The 16736-nt window shown below is 38.7% G+C and overlaps 1 protein-coding gene across 1 annotated transcript in view; it reads right to left on the bottom strand.

The window, feature by feature from the left end:
* Nucleotides 1–3176: 3176 nt before the first annotated feature.
* LOC121844047 (unconventional myosin-XV-like) overlaps nucleotides 3177–16736 on the bottom strand; it is a gene marked incomplete at its 3' end in the record, with an annotated part of 65764 nt that continues 52204 nt past the window's right edge. Inside the window, exons 20-23 of the mRNA XM_042313917.1 lie at nucleotides 15621–15738; nucleotides 14954–15129; nucleotides 12974–13058; nucleotides 3177–3257 (exon numbers count right to left, since the gene is read on the bottom strand). Of these exons, the coding sequence (XP_042169851.1) occupies nucleotides 3177–3257; nucleotides 12974–13058; nucleotides 14954–15129; nucleotides 15621–15738 (460 nt within the window). The remainder of the gene's footprint in view (nucleotides 3258–12973; nucleotides 13059–14953; nucleotides 15130–15620; nucleotides 15739–16736) is intronic.

The raw sequence follows: 16736 nt of genomic DNA on the forward strand, positions 1-16736 counted from the left end.
ATATATTTCCAATATAACTAGGCTGTCTGTATTTCTATATTTCCAATATAACTAGGCTGTCTGTATTTATATATTTCCAATATAACTAGGCTGTCTGTATTTCCAATATAACTAGGCTGTCTGTATTTCTGTATTTCCAACATAACTAGGCTGTCTGTATTTCTGTATTTCCAATATAACTAGGCTGTCTGATTTCTATATTTCCAATATAACTAGGCTGTCTGTATTTCTGTATTTCCAATATAACTAGGCTGTCTGTATTTCTATATTTCCAATATAACTAGGCTGTCTGTATTTCTGTATTTCCAATATAACTAGGCTGTCTGTATTTCTATATTTCCAATATAACTAGGCTGTCTGTATTTCCAATATAACTAGGCTGTCTGTATTTCCAATATAACTAGGCTGTCTGTATTTCTATATTTCCAATATAACTAGGCTGTCTGTATTTCCAATATAACTAGGCTGTCTGTATTTCTATATTTCCAATATAACTAGGCTGTCTGTATTTCCAATATAACTAGGCTGTCTGTATTTCTGTATTTCCAATATAACTAGGCTGTCTGTATTTCCAATATAACTAGGCTGTCTGTATTTCTATATTTCCAATATAACTAGGCTGTCTGTATTTCCAATATAACTAGGCTGTCTGTATTTCCAATATAACTAGGCTGTCCGTATTTCTATATTTCCAATATAACTAGGCTAACTGTATTTCTGTATTTCCAATATAACTAGGCTGTCTGTATTTCCAATATAACTAGGCTGTCTGTATTTCCAATATAACTAGGCTGTCTGTATTTCCAATATAACTAGGCTGTTGATTGAATTGAATTGATTGAAATCGAATGTACAGGGAGAGAGAATTAAATAGAATTTTATGAAAGAGTGTACAGGGAGAGAGAATTGAATTGAATGAACCAGAGTGTACAGGGAGAGAGAATTGAATTGAATGAACCAGAGTGTACAGGGAGAGAGAATTGAATTGAATGAACCAGAGTGTACAGGGAGAGAGAATTGAATTGAATGAACCAGAGTGTACAGGGAGAGAGAATTGAATTGAATGAACCAGAGTGTACAGGGAGAGAGAATTGAATTGAATGAACCAGAGTGTACAGGGAGAGAGAATTGAATTGAATGAGTGGTGTGTTACCCTGAAGTAGAGTTGTGCGAAGCGGCTGAAGGGGTAGTCGTTGATGTCCAGCGGCAGAGTCAGCTGGTTCTGCTCCTGGATGTGTGGTGCCTGGACCAGAGCTAGACATGTCAGAATGGAGCTCTCTGCCACCTAGACACAGAGAGATGTGAGGAGCTGGACCAGAGCTAGACACTCAGAATGGAGCTCTCTGCCACCTAGACACACAGAGAGACGTGAGGAGCTGGACCAGAGCTAGACACTCAGAATGGAGCTCTCTGCCACCTAGACACACAGAGAGACGTGTGGTGCCTGGACCTGAGCTAGACAGAGAGACGTGAGGAGCTGGACAGAGAGACGTGAGGAGCTGGACCAGAGAGAGTCAGCATGTAACATGCTCACACACCAACCTGATGCAGCCTGCAGTAAAGAGCCAAGCTCGGCAGAGATCACCAGGTGTGTGACGTTAACCACCTCTCTCTTCGTCAGCTCCCTACACACACACACACACACACACACACACACACACACACACACACACACACACACACACACACACACACACACACACACACACACACACACACACACACACACACACACACACACACACACAGCAAGATATAAGAGATGCCTCCCATCTCCTCTCCATCTCCCTCCTCCTCTCCCCCTCCTCTCCTCTCCTCTCCATCTCCCTCCTCCTCTCCCCCCTCCTCTCCTCTACTCACCATCTCCCTCCTCCTCTCCCCCTCCTCTCCTCTACTAACCATCTCCCCCTCCTCTCCCCCTACTCTCCTCTCCTCTCCATCTCCCTCCTCCTCTCCCCTCCTCTCCTCTACTCTCCATCTCCCTCCTCCTCTCCTCTACTCACCATTTCCTCCTCCTCTTCCTCCTCCTCTACATCTCCCTCCTCCTCTCCCCCTCCTCTCCTCTCCTCTCCATCTCCCTCCTCCATCTCCCCCTCCTCTCCTCTACTCACCATCTCCTCCTCCTCCCTCTCCTTTCCTCATATAATTTCCTACTCCATTTCTTTCCTCCTCTCCTCTACTCACCATCTCCCTCCACCTCTCCCCCTCCTCTCCTCTACTCACCATCTCCTCCTCTCCCTCCTCTACTCTCCATCTTCCTCCTCTTATCCCTCCTCCTCTACTCACCATCGCCCTCCTCTTCCTCCTCCTCTACTCTCCATCTCCCTCCTCCTCTACTCACCATTTCCTCCTCCTCTACTCTCCATCTCCCTCCTCCTATCCCTCCTCCTCTACTCACCATCACCCTCCTCCTCCCTCTCCTTTCCTCATATAATTTCCTACTCCCTTTCTTTCCTCCTCTCCTGTACTCCCCATCTCCTCCTCTACTCTCCATCTCCCTCCTCCTCTACTCACCATCTCCTCCTCTCCCTCCTCTACTCACCATCTCCTCCTCCTATCCCTCCTCCTCTACTCACCATTGCCCTCCTCTTCCTCCCCTTTCTCACCATCTCCCTCCTCCTCCCTCTCCTTTCCTCATATAATTTCCTACTCCCTTTCTTTCCTCCTCTCCTGTACTCACCATCTCCTCCTCTACTCTCCATCTCCCTCCTCCTCTACTCACCATCTCCTCCTATCTCTCCTCTACTCTCCATCTCTCTCCTCCTCTACTCACCATCTCCTCCTCTCCCTCCTCTACTCACCATTTCCCTCCTCCTATCCCTCCTCCTCTACTCACCATCGCCCTCCTCTTCCTCCTCTTCCTCCTCCTCTACTCTCCATCTCCCTCCCCTCTACTCACCATCTCCTCCTCTACTCTCCATCTCCCTCCTCCTCTACTCACCATCTCCTCCTCTACTCTCCATCTCCCTCCTCCTATCCCTCCTCCTCTACTCACCATCGCCCTCCTCTTCCTCCTCCTCTACTCTCCATCTCCCTCCTCCTCTACTTACCATCTCCTCCTCTCCCTCCTCTACTCACCATCTCCCTCCTCCTCCTCTTCCTCTACGCATCTCCTCCTCCTCTCCTCACCTCCTCTCTCCTCCTCCCTCTCCTTTCCTCATATTATTTCCTACTCCCTTTCGTTCCTCCTCTCCTCTCCTCACCTCCTCTCTCCTCCTCCTCTCCTCCTCTGCTTTCCTGCGGGCCTCCAGCTTCATCTACAACAGAATAAAACATTATTAACCCTAACTAGAACAGGTCATTATTAACCCTAACTAGAACAGGTCATTATTAACCCTAACTAGAACAGATCATTATTAACCCTAACTAGAACAGGTCATTATTAACCCTAACTAGAACAGGTCATTACTAACAGGTCATTATTAACCCTAACTAGAACAGGTCATTACTAACAGGTCATTATTAACCCTAACTAGAACAGATCACTACTAACAGGTCATTACTAACCCTAACTAGAACAGGCCAGGTTTACTAACAGATCATTATTAACCCTAACTAGAACAGGTCAGGTTTACTAACAGATCATTATTAACCCTAACTAGAACAGGTCATTATTAACCCTAACTAGAACAGGTCATTATTAACCCTAACTAGAACAGGTCATTATTAACCCTAACTAGAACAGGTCATTATTAACCCTAACTAGAACAGGTCATTACTAACCCTAACTAGAACAGGTCATTATTAACCCTAACTAGAACAGGTCAGGTTTACTAACAGATCATTATTAACCCTAACTAGAACAGGTCATTATTAACCCTAACTAGAACAGGTCATTATTAACCCTAACTAGAACAGGTCATTATTAACCCTAACTAGAACAGGTCATTATTAACCCTAACTAGAACAGGTCATTATTAACCCTAACTAGAACAGGTCATTATTAACCCTAACTAGAACAGGTCATTACTAACAGGTCATTATTAACCCTAACTAGAACAGATCACTACTAACAGGTCATTACTAACCCTAACTAGAACAGATCATTATTAACCCTAACTATAACAGGTCAGGTTTACTAACATATCATTATTAACCCTAACTAGAACAGGTCATTATTAACCCTAACTAGAACAGGTCATTATTAAGCCTAACTAGAACAGGTCATTATTAAGCCTAACTAGAACAGGTCATTATTAAGCCTAACTAGAACAGGTCATTATTAAGCCTAACTAGAACAGGTCATTATTAACCCTAACTAGAACAGGTCATTATTAACCCTAACTAGAACAGGTCATTATTAACCCTAACTAGAACAGGTCATTACTAACCCTAACTAGAACAGGTCATTAACTAGAACAGGTCATTATTAACCCTAACTAGAACAGGTCATTATTAACCCTAACTAGAACAGGTCATTATTAACCCTAACTAGAACAGATCATTATTAACCCTAACTAGAACAGGTCATTATTAACCCTAACTAGAACAGGTCATTATTAACCCTAACTAGAACAGATCATTATTAACCCTAACTAGAACAGGTCATCTTTATTGTGTATTGTATTATGTTGTGTACTGTATTATGTTGTGTACAGTATTATGTTGTGTACTGTGTACTGTGTACTGTATTATGTTGTGTACTGTGTACTGTATTATGTTGTGTACTGTATTATGTTGTGTACTGTATTATGTTGTGTACTGTATTATGTTGTGTACTGTATTATGTTGTGTACTGTGTACTGTATTATGTTGTGTACTGTATTATGTTGTGTACTGTGTACTGTATTATGGTGTGTACTGTATTATGTTGTGTATTGTATTATGTTGTGTACTGTATTATGTTGTGTACAGTATTATGTTGTGTACTGTGTACTGTATTATGTTGTGTACTGTATTATGTTGTGTACTGTATTATGTTGTGTGTTGTGTTGTGTATTGTATTATGTTGTGTACTGTGTACTGTATTATGTTGTGTACTGTAGTATGTTGTGTATTGTGTTGTGTATTGTATTATGTTGTGTACTGTGTACTGTATTATGTTGTGTACTGTAGTATGTTGTGTATTGTGTTGTGTATTGTATTATGTTGTGTACTGTGTACTGTATTATGTTGTGTACTGCATTATGTTGTGTACTGTATTATGCTGTGTACTGTATTATGCTGTGTACTGTATTATGCTGTGTACTGTATTATGTTGTGTACTGTGTACTGTATTATGTTGTGTACTGCATTATGGTGTGTACTGTATTATGTTGTGTACTGTGTACTGTATTATGTTGTGTACTGCATTATGTTGTGTACTGTATTATGTTGTGTACTGTATTGTGTTGTGTACTGTATTGTGTTGTGTACTGTATTATGTTGTGTACTGTATTGTGTTTTGTACTGTGTACTGTATTATGTTGTGTACTGTGTATTGTATTATGTTGTGTACTGTATTATGTTGTGTACTATATTGTGTTGTGTACTGTATTATGTTGTGTACTGTGTACTGTATTATGTTGTGTACTGTGTACTGTATTATGTTGTGTACTGTGTACTGTATTATGCTGTGTACTGTAGTATGTTTGTATTGTGTTGTGTACTGTATTATGTTGTGTACTGTATTATGTTGTGTACTGTATTATGTTGTGTAGTGTATTATGTTATGTTGTGTACTGTATTATGTTGTGTATTGTATTGTGTTGTGTACTGTATTATGTTGTGTTATGTTGTGTATTATGTTGTGTACTGTGTACTGTATTATGTTGTGTTGTGTTGTGTATTATGTTGTGTACTGTATTATGTTGTGTACTGTATTATGTTGTGTTGTGTATTATGTTGTGTACTGTAGTATGTTGTGTATTATTGTGTACTGTATTATGTTGTGTACTGTATTGTGTTATGTTGTGTATTGTGTACTGTATTATGTTGTGTACTGTATTGTGTTATGTACTATGTTGTGTACTGTATTATGTTGTGTACTATATTATGTTGTGTACTGTGTTATGTTGTGTATTATGTTGTGTACTGTATTATGTTGTGTACTGTATTTGTTGTTGTGTATTGTGTACTGTATTATGTTGTGTACTGTATTGTGTTATGTTGTGTATTATGTTGTGTACTGTATTATGTTGTGTACTGTATTGTGTTATGTTGTGTGTATTATGTTGTGTACTGTATTATGTTGTGTACTGTATTATGTTGTGTACTATATTATGTTGTGTACTGTATTATGTTGTATATTATGTTGTGTACTGTATTATGTTGTGTACTGTATTATGTTGTGTACTGTATTATGTTGTGTACTGTATTATGTTGTGTATTATGTTGTGTACTGTATTATGTTGTGTACTGTATTGTGTTATGTTGTGTATTGTGTACTGTATTATGTTGTGTACTGTATTGTGTTGTGTACTATGTTGTGTACTATATTATGTTGTGTACTATATTATGTTGTGTACTGTGTTATGTTGTATATTATGTTGTGTACTGTATTATGTTGTGTACTGTATTATGTTGTGTACTGTATTATGTTGTGTACTGTATTATGTTGTGTATTATGTTGTGTACTGTATTATGTTGTGTACTGTATTGTGTTATGTTGTGTATTGTGTACTGTATTATGTTGTGTACTGTATTGTGTTGTGTTGTGTATTATGTTGTGTACTGTGTACTGTACTGTATGTTGTTATGTTGTGTTGTGTTGTGTATTATGTTGTGTATTGTATTATGTTGTGTACTGTATTATGTTGTGTACTGTATTATGTTGTGTTGTGTATTATGTTGTGTACTGTATTATGTTGTGTATTGTTGTGTATTGTATTATGTTGTGTACTGTATTGTGTTATGTTGTGTATTGTGTACTGTATTATGTTGTGTACTGTATTGTGTTATGTTGTGTGTTATGTTGTGTACTGTATTATGTTGTGTACTATATTATGTTGTGTACTGTGTTATGTTGTATATTATGTTGTGTACTGTATTGTGTTGTGTACTGTATTGTGTTATGTTGTGTATTGTGTACTGTATTATGTTGTGTACTGTATTGTGTTATGTTGTGTGTTATGTTGTGTACTGTATTATGTTGTGTACTGTATTGTGTTATGTTGTGTGTTATGTTGTGTACTGTATTATGTTGTGTACTATATTATGTTGTGTACTGTGTTATGTTGTATATTATGTTGTGTACTGTATTATGTTGTGTACTGTATTATGTTGTGTATTATGTTGTGTACTGTATTATGTTGTGTACTGTATTATGTTGTGTACTGTGTTATGTTGTATATTATGTTGTGTACTGTATTATGTTGTGTACTGTATTATGTTGTGTACTATGTTGTGTACTGTATTATGTTGTGTACTATATTATGTTGTGTACTGTATTATGTTGTGTTGTATATTATGTTGTGTACTGTATTATGTTGTGTACTTTATTATGTTGTGTACTGTATTATGTTGTGTACTGTGTACTGTATTATGTTGTGTACTGTATTATGTGTGTACTGTATTGTGTTGTGTACTGTATTGTGTTGTGTATTGTATTATGTTGTGTACTGTATTATGTTGTGTCCTGCATTGTTGTGTACTGTATTATGTTGTGTACTGTATTATGTTGTGTACTGTATTATGTTGTGTACTGTATTGTGTTGTGTACTGTACTGCATTATGTGTGTACTGTATTATGTTGTGTACTGTATTATGCTGTGTACTGTATTATGCTGTGTACTGTATTATGTTGTGTACTGTGTACTGTATTATGTTGTGTACTGCATTATGGTGTGTACTGTATTGTGTTGTGTACTGTATTATGTTGTGTACTGTATTATGTTGTGTATTATGTTGTGTACTGTATTATGTTGTGTACTGTATTATGTTGTGTACTGTATTATGTTGTGTACTGTATTATGTTGTGTACTGTATTGTGTTGTGTACTGTGTACTGTATTATGTTGTGTGTGTACTGTATTATGTTGTGTACTGTATTATGTTGTGTACTGTATTATGTTGTGTACTGTATTATGTTGTGTACTGTGTACTGTATTATGTTGTGTACTGTATTATGTTGTGTATTATGTACTGTGTATTGTATTATGTTGTGTACTGTATTATGTTGTGTACTGTCTACTGTATTGTGTTGTGTACTGTATTATGTTGTGTACTGTATTATGTTGTGTACTGTATACTGTATTGTGTGTGTATGTGTGTGTATTATGTTGTGTACTGTATTATGTTGTGTATTATGTTGTGTACTGTATTATGTTGTGTACTGTATTATGTTGTGTACTGTATTATGTATTGTGTTACTGTATTATGTTGTGTATTATTGTGTACTGTGTACTGTATTATGTTGTGTACTGTATTATGTTGTGTACTGTATTATGTTGTGTACTGTATACTGTATTATGTTGTGTTGTGTATTGTGTTGTGTACTGTATTATGTTGTGTACTGTATTATGTTGTGTACTGTGTACTGTATTATGTTTGTGTACTGTATTATGTTGTGTACTGTATTATGTTGTGTATTGTATTGTGTTGTGTACTGTATTATGTTGTGTAGTGTATTATGTTGTGTACTGTATTATGTTGTGTACTGTATTATGTTGTGTAGTGTATTATGTTGTGTACTGTATTATGTTGTGTACTGTATTATGTTGTGTACTGTATTATGTTGTGTACTGTATTATGTTGTGTACTGTATTATGTTGTGTAGTGTATTATGTTGTGTACTGTATTATGTTGTGTATTGTATTGTGTTATGTATTATGTTGTGTACTGTATTATGTTGTGTACTGTATTATGTTGTGTACTGTATTATGTTGTGTACTGTATTATGTTGTGTACTGTATTATGTTGTGTACTGTATTATGTTGTGTATTGTATTGTGTTGTGTATTGTTGTGTATTGTATTATGTTGTGTACTGTGTACTGTATTATGTTGTGTACTGTATTATGTTGTGTTGTGTATTATGTTGTGTACTGTATTATGTTGTGTTGTGTATTATGTTGTGTATTGTATTATGTTGTGTATTGTTGTGTATTGTATTATGTTGTGTACTGTATTATGTTGTGTATTGTATTATGTTGTGTACTGTATTATGTTGTGTACTGTAGTATGTTGTGTACTGTATTATGTTGTGTACTGTATTATGTTGTGTATTGTATTATGTTTTGTATTGTATTATGTTGTGTATTGTATTATGTTGTGTACTGTATTATGTTGTGTTAGTACTGTATTATGTTGTGTACTGTATTATGTTACTGTATTATGTTGTATTGTGTTGTGTACTGTATTATGTTGTGTTGTGTTGTGTTGTGTATTATGTTGTGTACTGTATTATGTTGTGTTGTATTATGTTGTGTTGTGTATTATGTTGTGTATTGTATTATGTTGTGTATTGTATTGTGTTGTGTACTGTATTATGTTGTGTACTGTATTATGTTGTGTACTGTATTATGTTGTGTTGTGTTGTGTTGTGTATTATGTTGTGTATTGTATTATGTTGTGTACTGTATTATGTTGTGTTGTGTATTATGTTGTGTACTGTAGTATGTTGTGTATTGTTGTGTATTGTATTATGTTGTGTACTGTATTGTGTTATGTTGTGTATTGTGTACTGTATTATGTTGTGTACTGTATTATGTGTGTATGTATTATGTTGTGTACTGTATTATGTTGTGTACTATATTATGTTGTGTACTGTATTATGTTGTATATTATGTTGTGTACTGTATTATGTTGTGTACTGTATTATGTTATGTTGTGTATTGTGTACTGTATTATGTTGTGTACTGTATTGTGTTATGTTGTGTATTATGTTGTGTACTGTATTATGTTGTGTACTGTATTGTGTTATGTATTGTGTGTGTATGTTGTGTACTGTATTATGTTGTGTACTGTATTATGTTGTGTACTGTATTATGTTGTGTACTGTATTATGTTGTGTACTGTATTATGTTGTGTACTGTATTATGTTGTGTATTATGTTGTGTACTGTATTATGTTGTGTACTGTATTATTGTGTACTGTATTATGTTGTGTACTGTATTATGTTGTGTACTGTATTATGTTGTGTACTGTATTATGTGTTATGTATTATGTTGTGTACTGTATTATGTTGTGTACTATATTATGTTGTGTACTGTATTATGTTTGTATATTATGTTGTGTACTGTATTATGTTGTGTACTGTATTGTGTTATGTTGTGTATTGTGTACTGTATTATGTTGTGTACTGTATTATGTTGTGTACTGTATTGTGTGTACTGTATTATGTACTGTATTATGTTGTGTACTGTATTGTGTTATGTACTGTATTATGTTGTGTACTGTATTGTGTTGTGTACTGTATTATGTTGTGTACTGTATTGTTGTTATGTATTATGTTGTGTACTGTATTATGTTGTGTACTGTATTATGTTGTGTACTGTATTATGTTGTGTACTGTATTATGTTGTGTACTGTATTATGTTGTGTACTGTGTACTGTATTATGTTGTGTACTGTATTATGGTGTGTACTGTATTGTGTTGTGTATTGTATTATGTTGTGTACTGTATTATGTTGTGTCCTGCATTGTTGTGTACTGTATTATGTTGTGTACTGTATTATGTTGTGTACTGTATTGTGTTGTGTACTGTATTGTGTTGTGTACTGTATTATGTGTGTACTGTATTATGTGTGTACTGTATTATGTTGTGTACTGTATTATGTTGTGTACTGTATTATGTTGTGTATTATGTTGTGTACTGTATTATGTTGTGTACTGTATTGTGTTGTGTTGTGTATTGTGTACTGTATTATGTTGTGTACTGTATTGTATTATGTTGTGTACTGTATTGTGTTATGTACTATGTTGTGTACTGTATTATGTTGTGTACTATATTATGTTGTGTACTGTGTTATGTTGTATATTATGTTGTGTACTGTATTATGTTGTGTACTGTATTATGTTATGTACTGTATTATGTTGTGTACTGTATTATGTTGTGTACTGTATTATGCTGTGTACTGTATTATGCTGTGTACTGTATTATGCTGTGTACTGTGTACTGTATTATGTTGTGTACTGCATTATGTTGTGTACTGTATTGTGCTGTGTACTGTATTGTGTTGTGTATTGTATTATGTTGTGTACTGTATTATGTTGTGTCCTGCATTGTTGTGTACTGTATTATGTTGTGTACTGTATTATGTTGTGTACTGTATTGTGTTGTGTACTGTATTGTGTTGTGTACTGTGTACTGCATTATGTTGTGTGCTGCATTATGGTGTGTACTGTATTATGGTGTGTACTGTATTATGTTGTGTACTGTATTATGTTGTGTACTGTGTACTGTATTATGTTGTGTACTGTATTATGCTGTGTACTGTGTACTGTATTGTGTTGTGTACTGTATTATGTTGTGTACTGTCTACTGTATTATGTTGTGTACTGTATTATGTTGTGTACTGTATTATGTTGTGTACTGTATATGTATTGTGTTGTGTATTGTATTATGTTGTGTATTGTATTATGTTGTACTGTATTATGTTGTGTACTGTATTATGTTGTGTACTGTATTATGTTGTGTACTGTATTATGTTGTGTACTGTATTATGTGTGTACTGTTGTGTACTGTATTATGTGTACTGTGTATGTTGTGTAGTATGTTGTGTACTGTATTTGTTGTGTATTGTATTATGTTGTGTATGTTGTGTACTGTATTATGTTGTGTACTGTGTATGTTGTGTATTGTGTTGTGTACTGTATTATGTTGTGTACTGTATTATGTTGTGTACTGTATTATGTGTGTGTACTGTATTATGTTGTGTACTGTATTATGTTGTGTACTGTATTATGTTGTGTACTGTATTATGTTGTGTATTGTATTATGTTGTGTACTGTATTATGTTGTGTTGTGTTGTGTATTATGTTGTGTATTGTATTATGTTGTGTACTGTATTATGTTGTGTTGTGTTGTGTACTGTATTATGTTGTGTATTGTATTATGTTGTGTACTGTATTATGTTGTGTTGTGTTGTGTTGTGTATTATGTTGTGTATTGTATTATGTTGTGTACTGTATTATGTTGTGTTGTGTATTATGTTGTGTACTGTATTATGTTGTGTATTATTTGTGTGTTGTATTATGTTGTGTATTACTGTGTACTGTATTATGTTGTGTACTGTAGTATGTTGTGTATTGTGTTGTGTACTGTATTATGTTGTGTACTGTATTATGTTGTGTACTGTATTGTGTACTGTATTGTGTTGTGTACTGTATTGTGTTGTGTACTGTATTATGTTGTGTATTGTGTTGTGTATTGTATTATGTTGTGTACTGTATTATGTTGTGTACTGTATTATGTTGTGTACTGTATTATGTTGTGTACTGTATTATGTTGTGTACTGTATTATGTTGTGTACTGTATTATGTTGTGTACTGTATTATGTTGTGTACTGTATTATGTTGTGTACTGTATTATGTTGTGTACTGTATTATGTTGTGTATTGTATTATGTTGTGTACTGTATTATGTTGTGTATTGTGTTGTGTACTGTATTATGTTGTGTTGTGTTGTGTTGTGTACTGTATTATGTTGTGTACTGTATTATGTTGTGTACTGTATTATGTTGTGTACTTTATTATGTTGTGTATTATGTTGTGTACTGTATTATGTTGTGTACTGTATTATGTGTGTATTGTGTTGTGTACTGTATTGTGTTGTGTACTGTATTGTGTACTGTATTGTGTTGTGTACTGTATTATGTTGTGTACTGTATTATGTTGTGTACTATTGTGTTGTGTATTGTGTGTAATGTTGTGTAGTGTGTTGTGTACTGTGTGTAGGGTGTGTTTGTATTGTGTGTATGGTGTGTAGTGTGTACTGTATTGTGTGTAATATTGTGTAGTGTGTGTAATGTTGTGTAGTGTGTTGTGTATTGTGTGTAGGGTGTGTTGTGTATTGTGTGTAATGGTGTGTAGTGTGTGTACTGTCTTGTGCATCGTACCTTGATGTATCTCTTGCGGGTGACGTACATGTGGATGAGAGAACGAAACTTGACCAGACTCTTTCTCATCTTCAAATAGCGCTTCCTGGAGGGAGGGAGGGAGGGAGGGAATGAGAAAGGGAATGAGTAAGGCAGAGAAAGAGAGGGAGGGAAAAGGCAGACAGAGAAGGATGGAAGGTTAGAGGGAGAAGGATGGAAGGAGAGACAGAGGGAGAAGGAGTGAAGGAGAGACAGGGAGAAGGAGGGAATGAGACAGAGGGAGAAGGATGGAAGGAGAGACAGAGGGAGAAGGAGGGAAGGAGAGACAGAGGGAGAAGGAGGGAAGGAGAGACAGAGGGAGAAGGAGGGAAGGAGAGACAGAGGGAGAAGGAGGGAAGGAGGAAGGAGAAGGAGGAAAGGAGAGAAGGAAGGGGAAGGAGAGACAGAGGGAGAAGGATGGAAGGAGAGACAAGAGGGAGAAGGAGTGAAGGAGAGAGAGGGAGAAGGAGGGAATGAGAGAGAGAGGGAGAAGGAGGGAAGGAGAGAGAGGGAGAAGGAGGGAAGGAGAGACAAGAGGGAGAAGGAGGGAAGGAGAGACAGAGGGAGAAGGATGGAAGGAGAGACAAGAGGGAGAAGGAGGAAGGAGAGAGAGGGAGAAGGAGGAATGAGAGAGAGGGAGAAGGAGGGAAGGAGAGAGAGGGAGAAGGAGGGAAGGAGAGACAAGAGGGAGAAGGAGGGAAGGAGAGACAGAGGGAGAAGGATGGAAGGAGAGACAGAGAGAAGGAGGGAAGGAGGGACAGAGGGAGAAGGATGGAAGGAGAGACAGAGGGAGAAGTAACACAGACGTCTCAGTAGTTTTACAGTGCTTACAGTATGTACCGTGGTAAAATCATTAGGTTGCCATCGGGTGATTACGTGTTCTTTACCCTGTCTGGTATCTGTAGTGAGGGTGGTTATGTGTTCTTTACCCTGTCTGGTATCTGTAGTGAGGGTGGTTATGTGTTCTTTACCCTGTCTGGTAACTGTAGTGAGGGTGGTTATGTGTTCTTTACCCTGTCTGGTATCTGTAGTGAGGGTGGTTATGTGTTCTTTACCCTGTCTGGTATCTGTAGTGAGGGTGGTTATGTGTTCTTTACCCTGTCTGGTATCTGTAGTGAGGGTGGTTATGTGTTCTTTACCCTGTCTGGTATCTGTAGTGAGGGTGGTTATGTGTTCTTTACCCTGTCTGGTAACTGTAGTGAGGGTGGTTATGTGTTCTTTACCCTGTCTGGTAACTGTAGTGAGGGTGGTTATGTGTTCTTTACCCTGTCTGGTAACTGTAGTGAGGGTGGTTGTGGGTTCTATACCCTGTCTGGTAACTGTAGTAAGGGTTGTTGTAGATTATATACCCTGTCTGGTAACTGTAGTGAGGGTGGTTATGTGTTCTTTACCCTGTCTGGTAACTGTAGTGAGGGTGGTTATGTGTTCTTTACCCTGTCTGGTAACTGTAGTGAGGGTGGTTATGTGTTCTTTACCCTGTCTGGTATCTGTAGTGAGGGTGGTTGTGGGTTCTATACCCTGTCTGGTAACTGTAGTAAGGGTTGTTGTAGATTATATACCCTGTCTGGTATCTGTAGTGAGGGTGGTTATGTGTTCTTTACCCTGTCTGGTAACTGTTGCAGGGGGTTGTGGGTTCTTTACCCTGTCTGGTAACTGTAGTAAGGGTGGTTGTGGGTTCTATACCCTGTCTGGTAACTGTAGTGAGTGTGGTTGTGGGTTCTATACCCTGTCTGGTAACTGTAGTAAGGGTGGTTGTGGGTTCTATACCCTGTCTGGTACTGTAGTGAGTGTGGTTGTGGGTTCTATACCCTGTCTGGTAACTGTAGTGAGGGTGGTTGTGGGTTCTAGTGAGGGTGGTTGTGGGTTCTATACCCTGTCTGGTATCTGTAGCGAGGGTGGTTGTAGGTTCCCTTACCCAGGGATCAGGGTAAGAGGTCAGGGGTCAGAGGTTAGGGTCAGTACCTGGTGAGGAAGCCTCTACAGTAGGCCTGTAGTCTGATGATCTTGGTTCTGAACTCCTTGTATCGTTTCCTGACAAAGAACATGCGTGTGTATCTCTGCAGGGTGAGGGCCGCCACCTGACGGACACGCTCTCTCTTAGACTCCAACAACTGGTACACGTCCTCCTTCAGAAACAGCTGGAACAACACACACAGAGAGAACAACCAGACATCACTGTTGGACCGTAGTTTACATTGTCACTGAAAGTATTGTACAGGAACAGGAAGCCAGGTGAAGAGGTTCTGGTCTCTCACCCACACAACACATCCTGAATTAACATGCTCAACTTAGTAGCTACTACTTGGTAGGCCCTGGGTAGGAGGGTTAGGGGTTAGGTGTAGATGGTTACCTTAGTCACTCCTACTTGGTAGGCCCCGGGTAGGAGGGTTAGGGGTTAGGTAAAGATGATTACCTTAGTCACCCTACTTGGTATGCTCAACTTAGTAGCTACTACTTGGTAGGCCCTGGGTAGGAGGGTTAGGGGTTAGGTGTAGATGGTTACCTTAGTAACAACTACTTGGTAGGCCCTGGGTAGGAATGTCAGCGGTTAGGTATAGATGGTTACCTTAGTCACTCCTACTTGGTAGGCCCCGGGTAGGAGGGTTAGGGGTTAGGTAAAGATGAATACCTTAGTCACTCCTACTTGGTAGGCCCCGGGTCGGAGGGGAACCAGTTTGCTGAGCATGATGACACAGTTCTCCCCATCAGGAGCTGGAGGCTGCTTCACACCCACCAGAGACTTGTACCTGACACACACAAACACACAGGTTAGAGGAGGCTGTCCTCACCAGGGACTGATACCTGACACACACAAACACACAGGTTAGAGGAGGCTGTCCCCACCAGGGACTGATACCTGACACACACAAACACACAGGTTAGAGAAGGCTGTCCCCACCAGGGACTGATACCTGACACACACAAACACACAGGTTAGAGGAGGCTGTCCCCACCAGGGACTGATACCTGACACACACAAACACACAGGTTAGAGGAGGCTGTCCCCACCAGGGACTGATACCTGACACACACAAACACACAGGTTAGAGGAGGCTGTCCCCACCAGGGACTGATACCTGACACACACAAACACACGGGTTAGAGGAGGCTGTCCCCACCAGGGACTGATACCTGACACACACAAACACACAGGTTAGAGGAGGCTGTCCCCACCAGGGACTGATACCTGACACACACAAACACACAGGTTAGAGGAGGCTGTCCCCACCAGGGACTGATACCTGACACACACAAACACACAGGTTAGAGAAGGCTGTCCCCACCAGGGACTGATACCTGACACACACAAACACACAGGTTAGAGGAGGCTGTCCCCACCAGGGACTGATACCTGACACACACAAACACACAGGTTAGAGGAGGCTGTCCCCACCAGGGACTGATACCTGACACACACAAACACACAGGTTAGAGGAGGCTGTCCCCACCAGGGACTGATACCTGACACACACAAACACACAGGTTAGAGGAGGCTGTCCCCACCAGGGACTGATACCTGACACACACAAACACACAGGTTAGAGGAGGCTGTCACCAGGGACTGATACCTGACACACACAAACACACAGGTTAGAGGAGGCTGTCCCCACCAGGGACTGATACCTGACACACACAAACACACAGGTTAGAGGAGGCTGTCCCCACCAGGGACTGATACCTGACACACACAAACACACAGGTTAGAGGAGGCTGTCCCCACCAGGGACTGATACCTGACACACAC

The sequence above is a fragment of the Oncorhynchus tshawytscha genome, unplaced genomic scaffold, assembly GCF_018296145.1.
Source record: "Oncorhynchus tshawytscha isolate Ot180627B unplaced genomic scaffold, Otsh_v2.0 Un_contig_7225_pilon_pilon, whole genome shotgun sequence".
Lineage (NCBI taxonomy): Eukaryota > Metazoa > Chordata > Actinopteri > Salmoniformes > Salmonidae > Oncorhynchus > Oncorhynchus tshawytscha.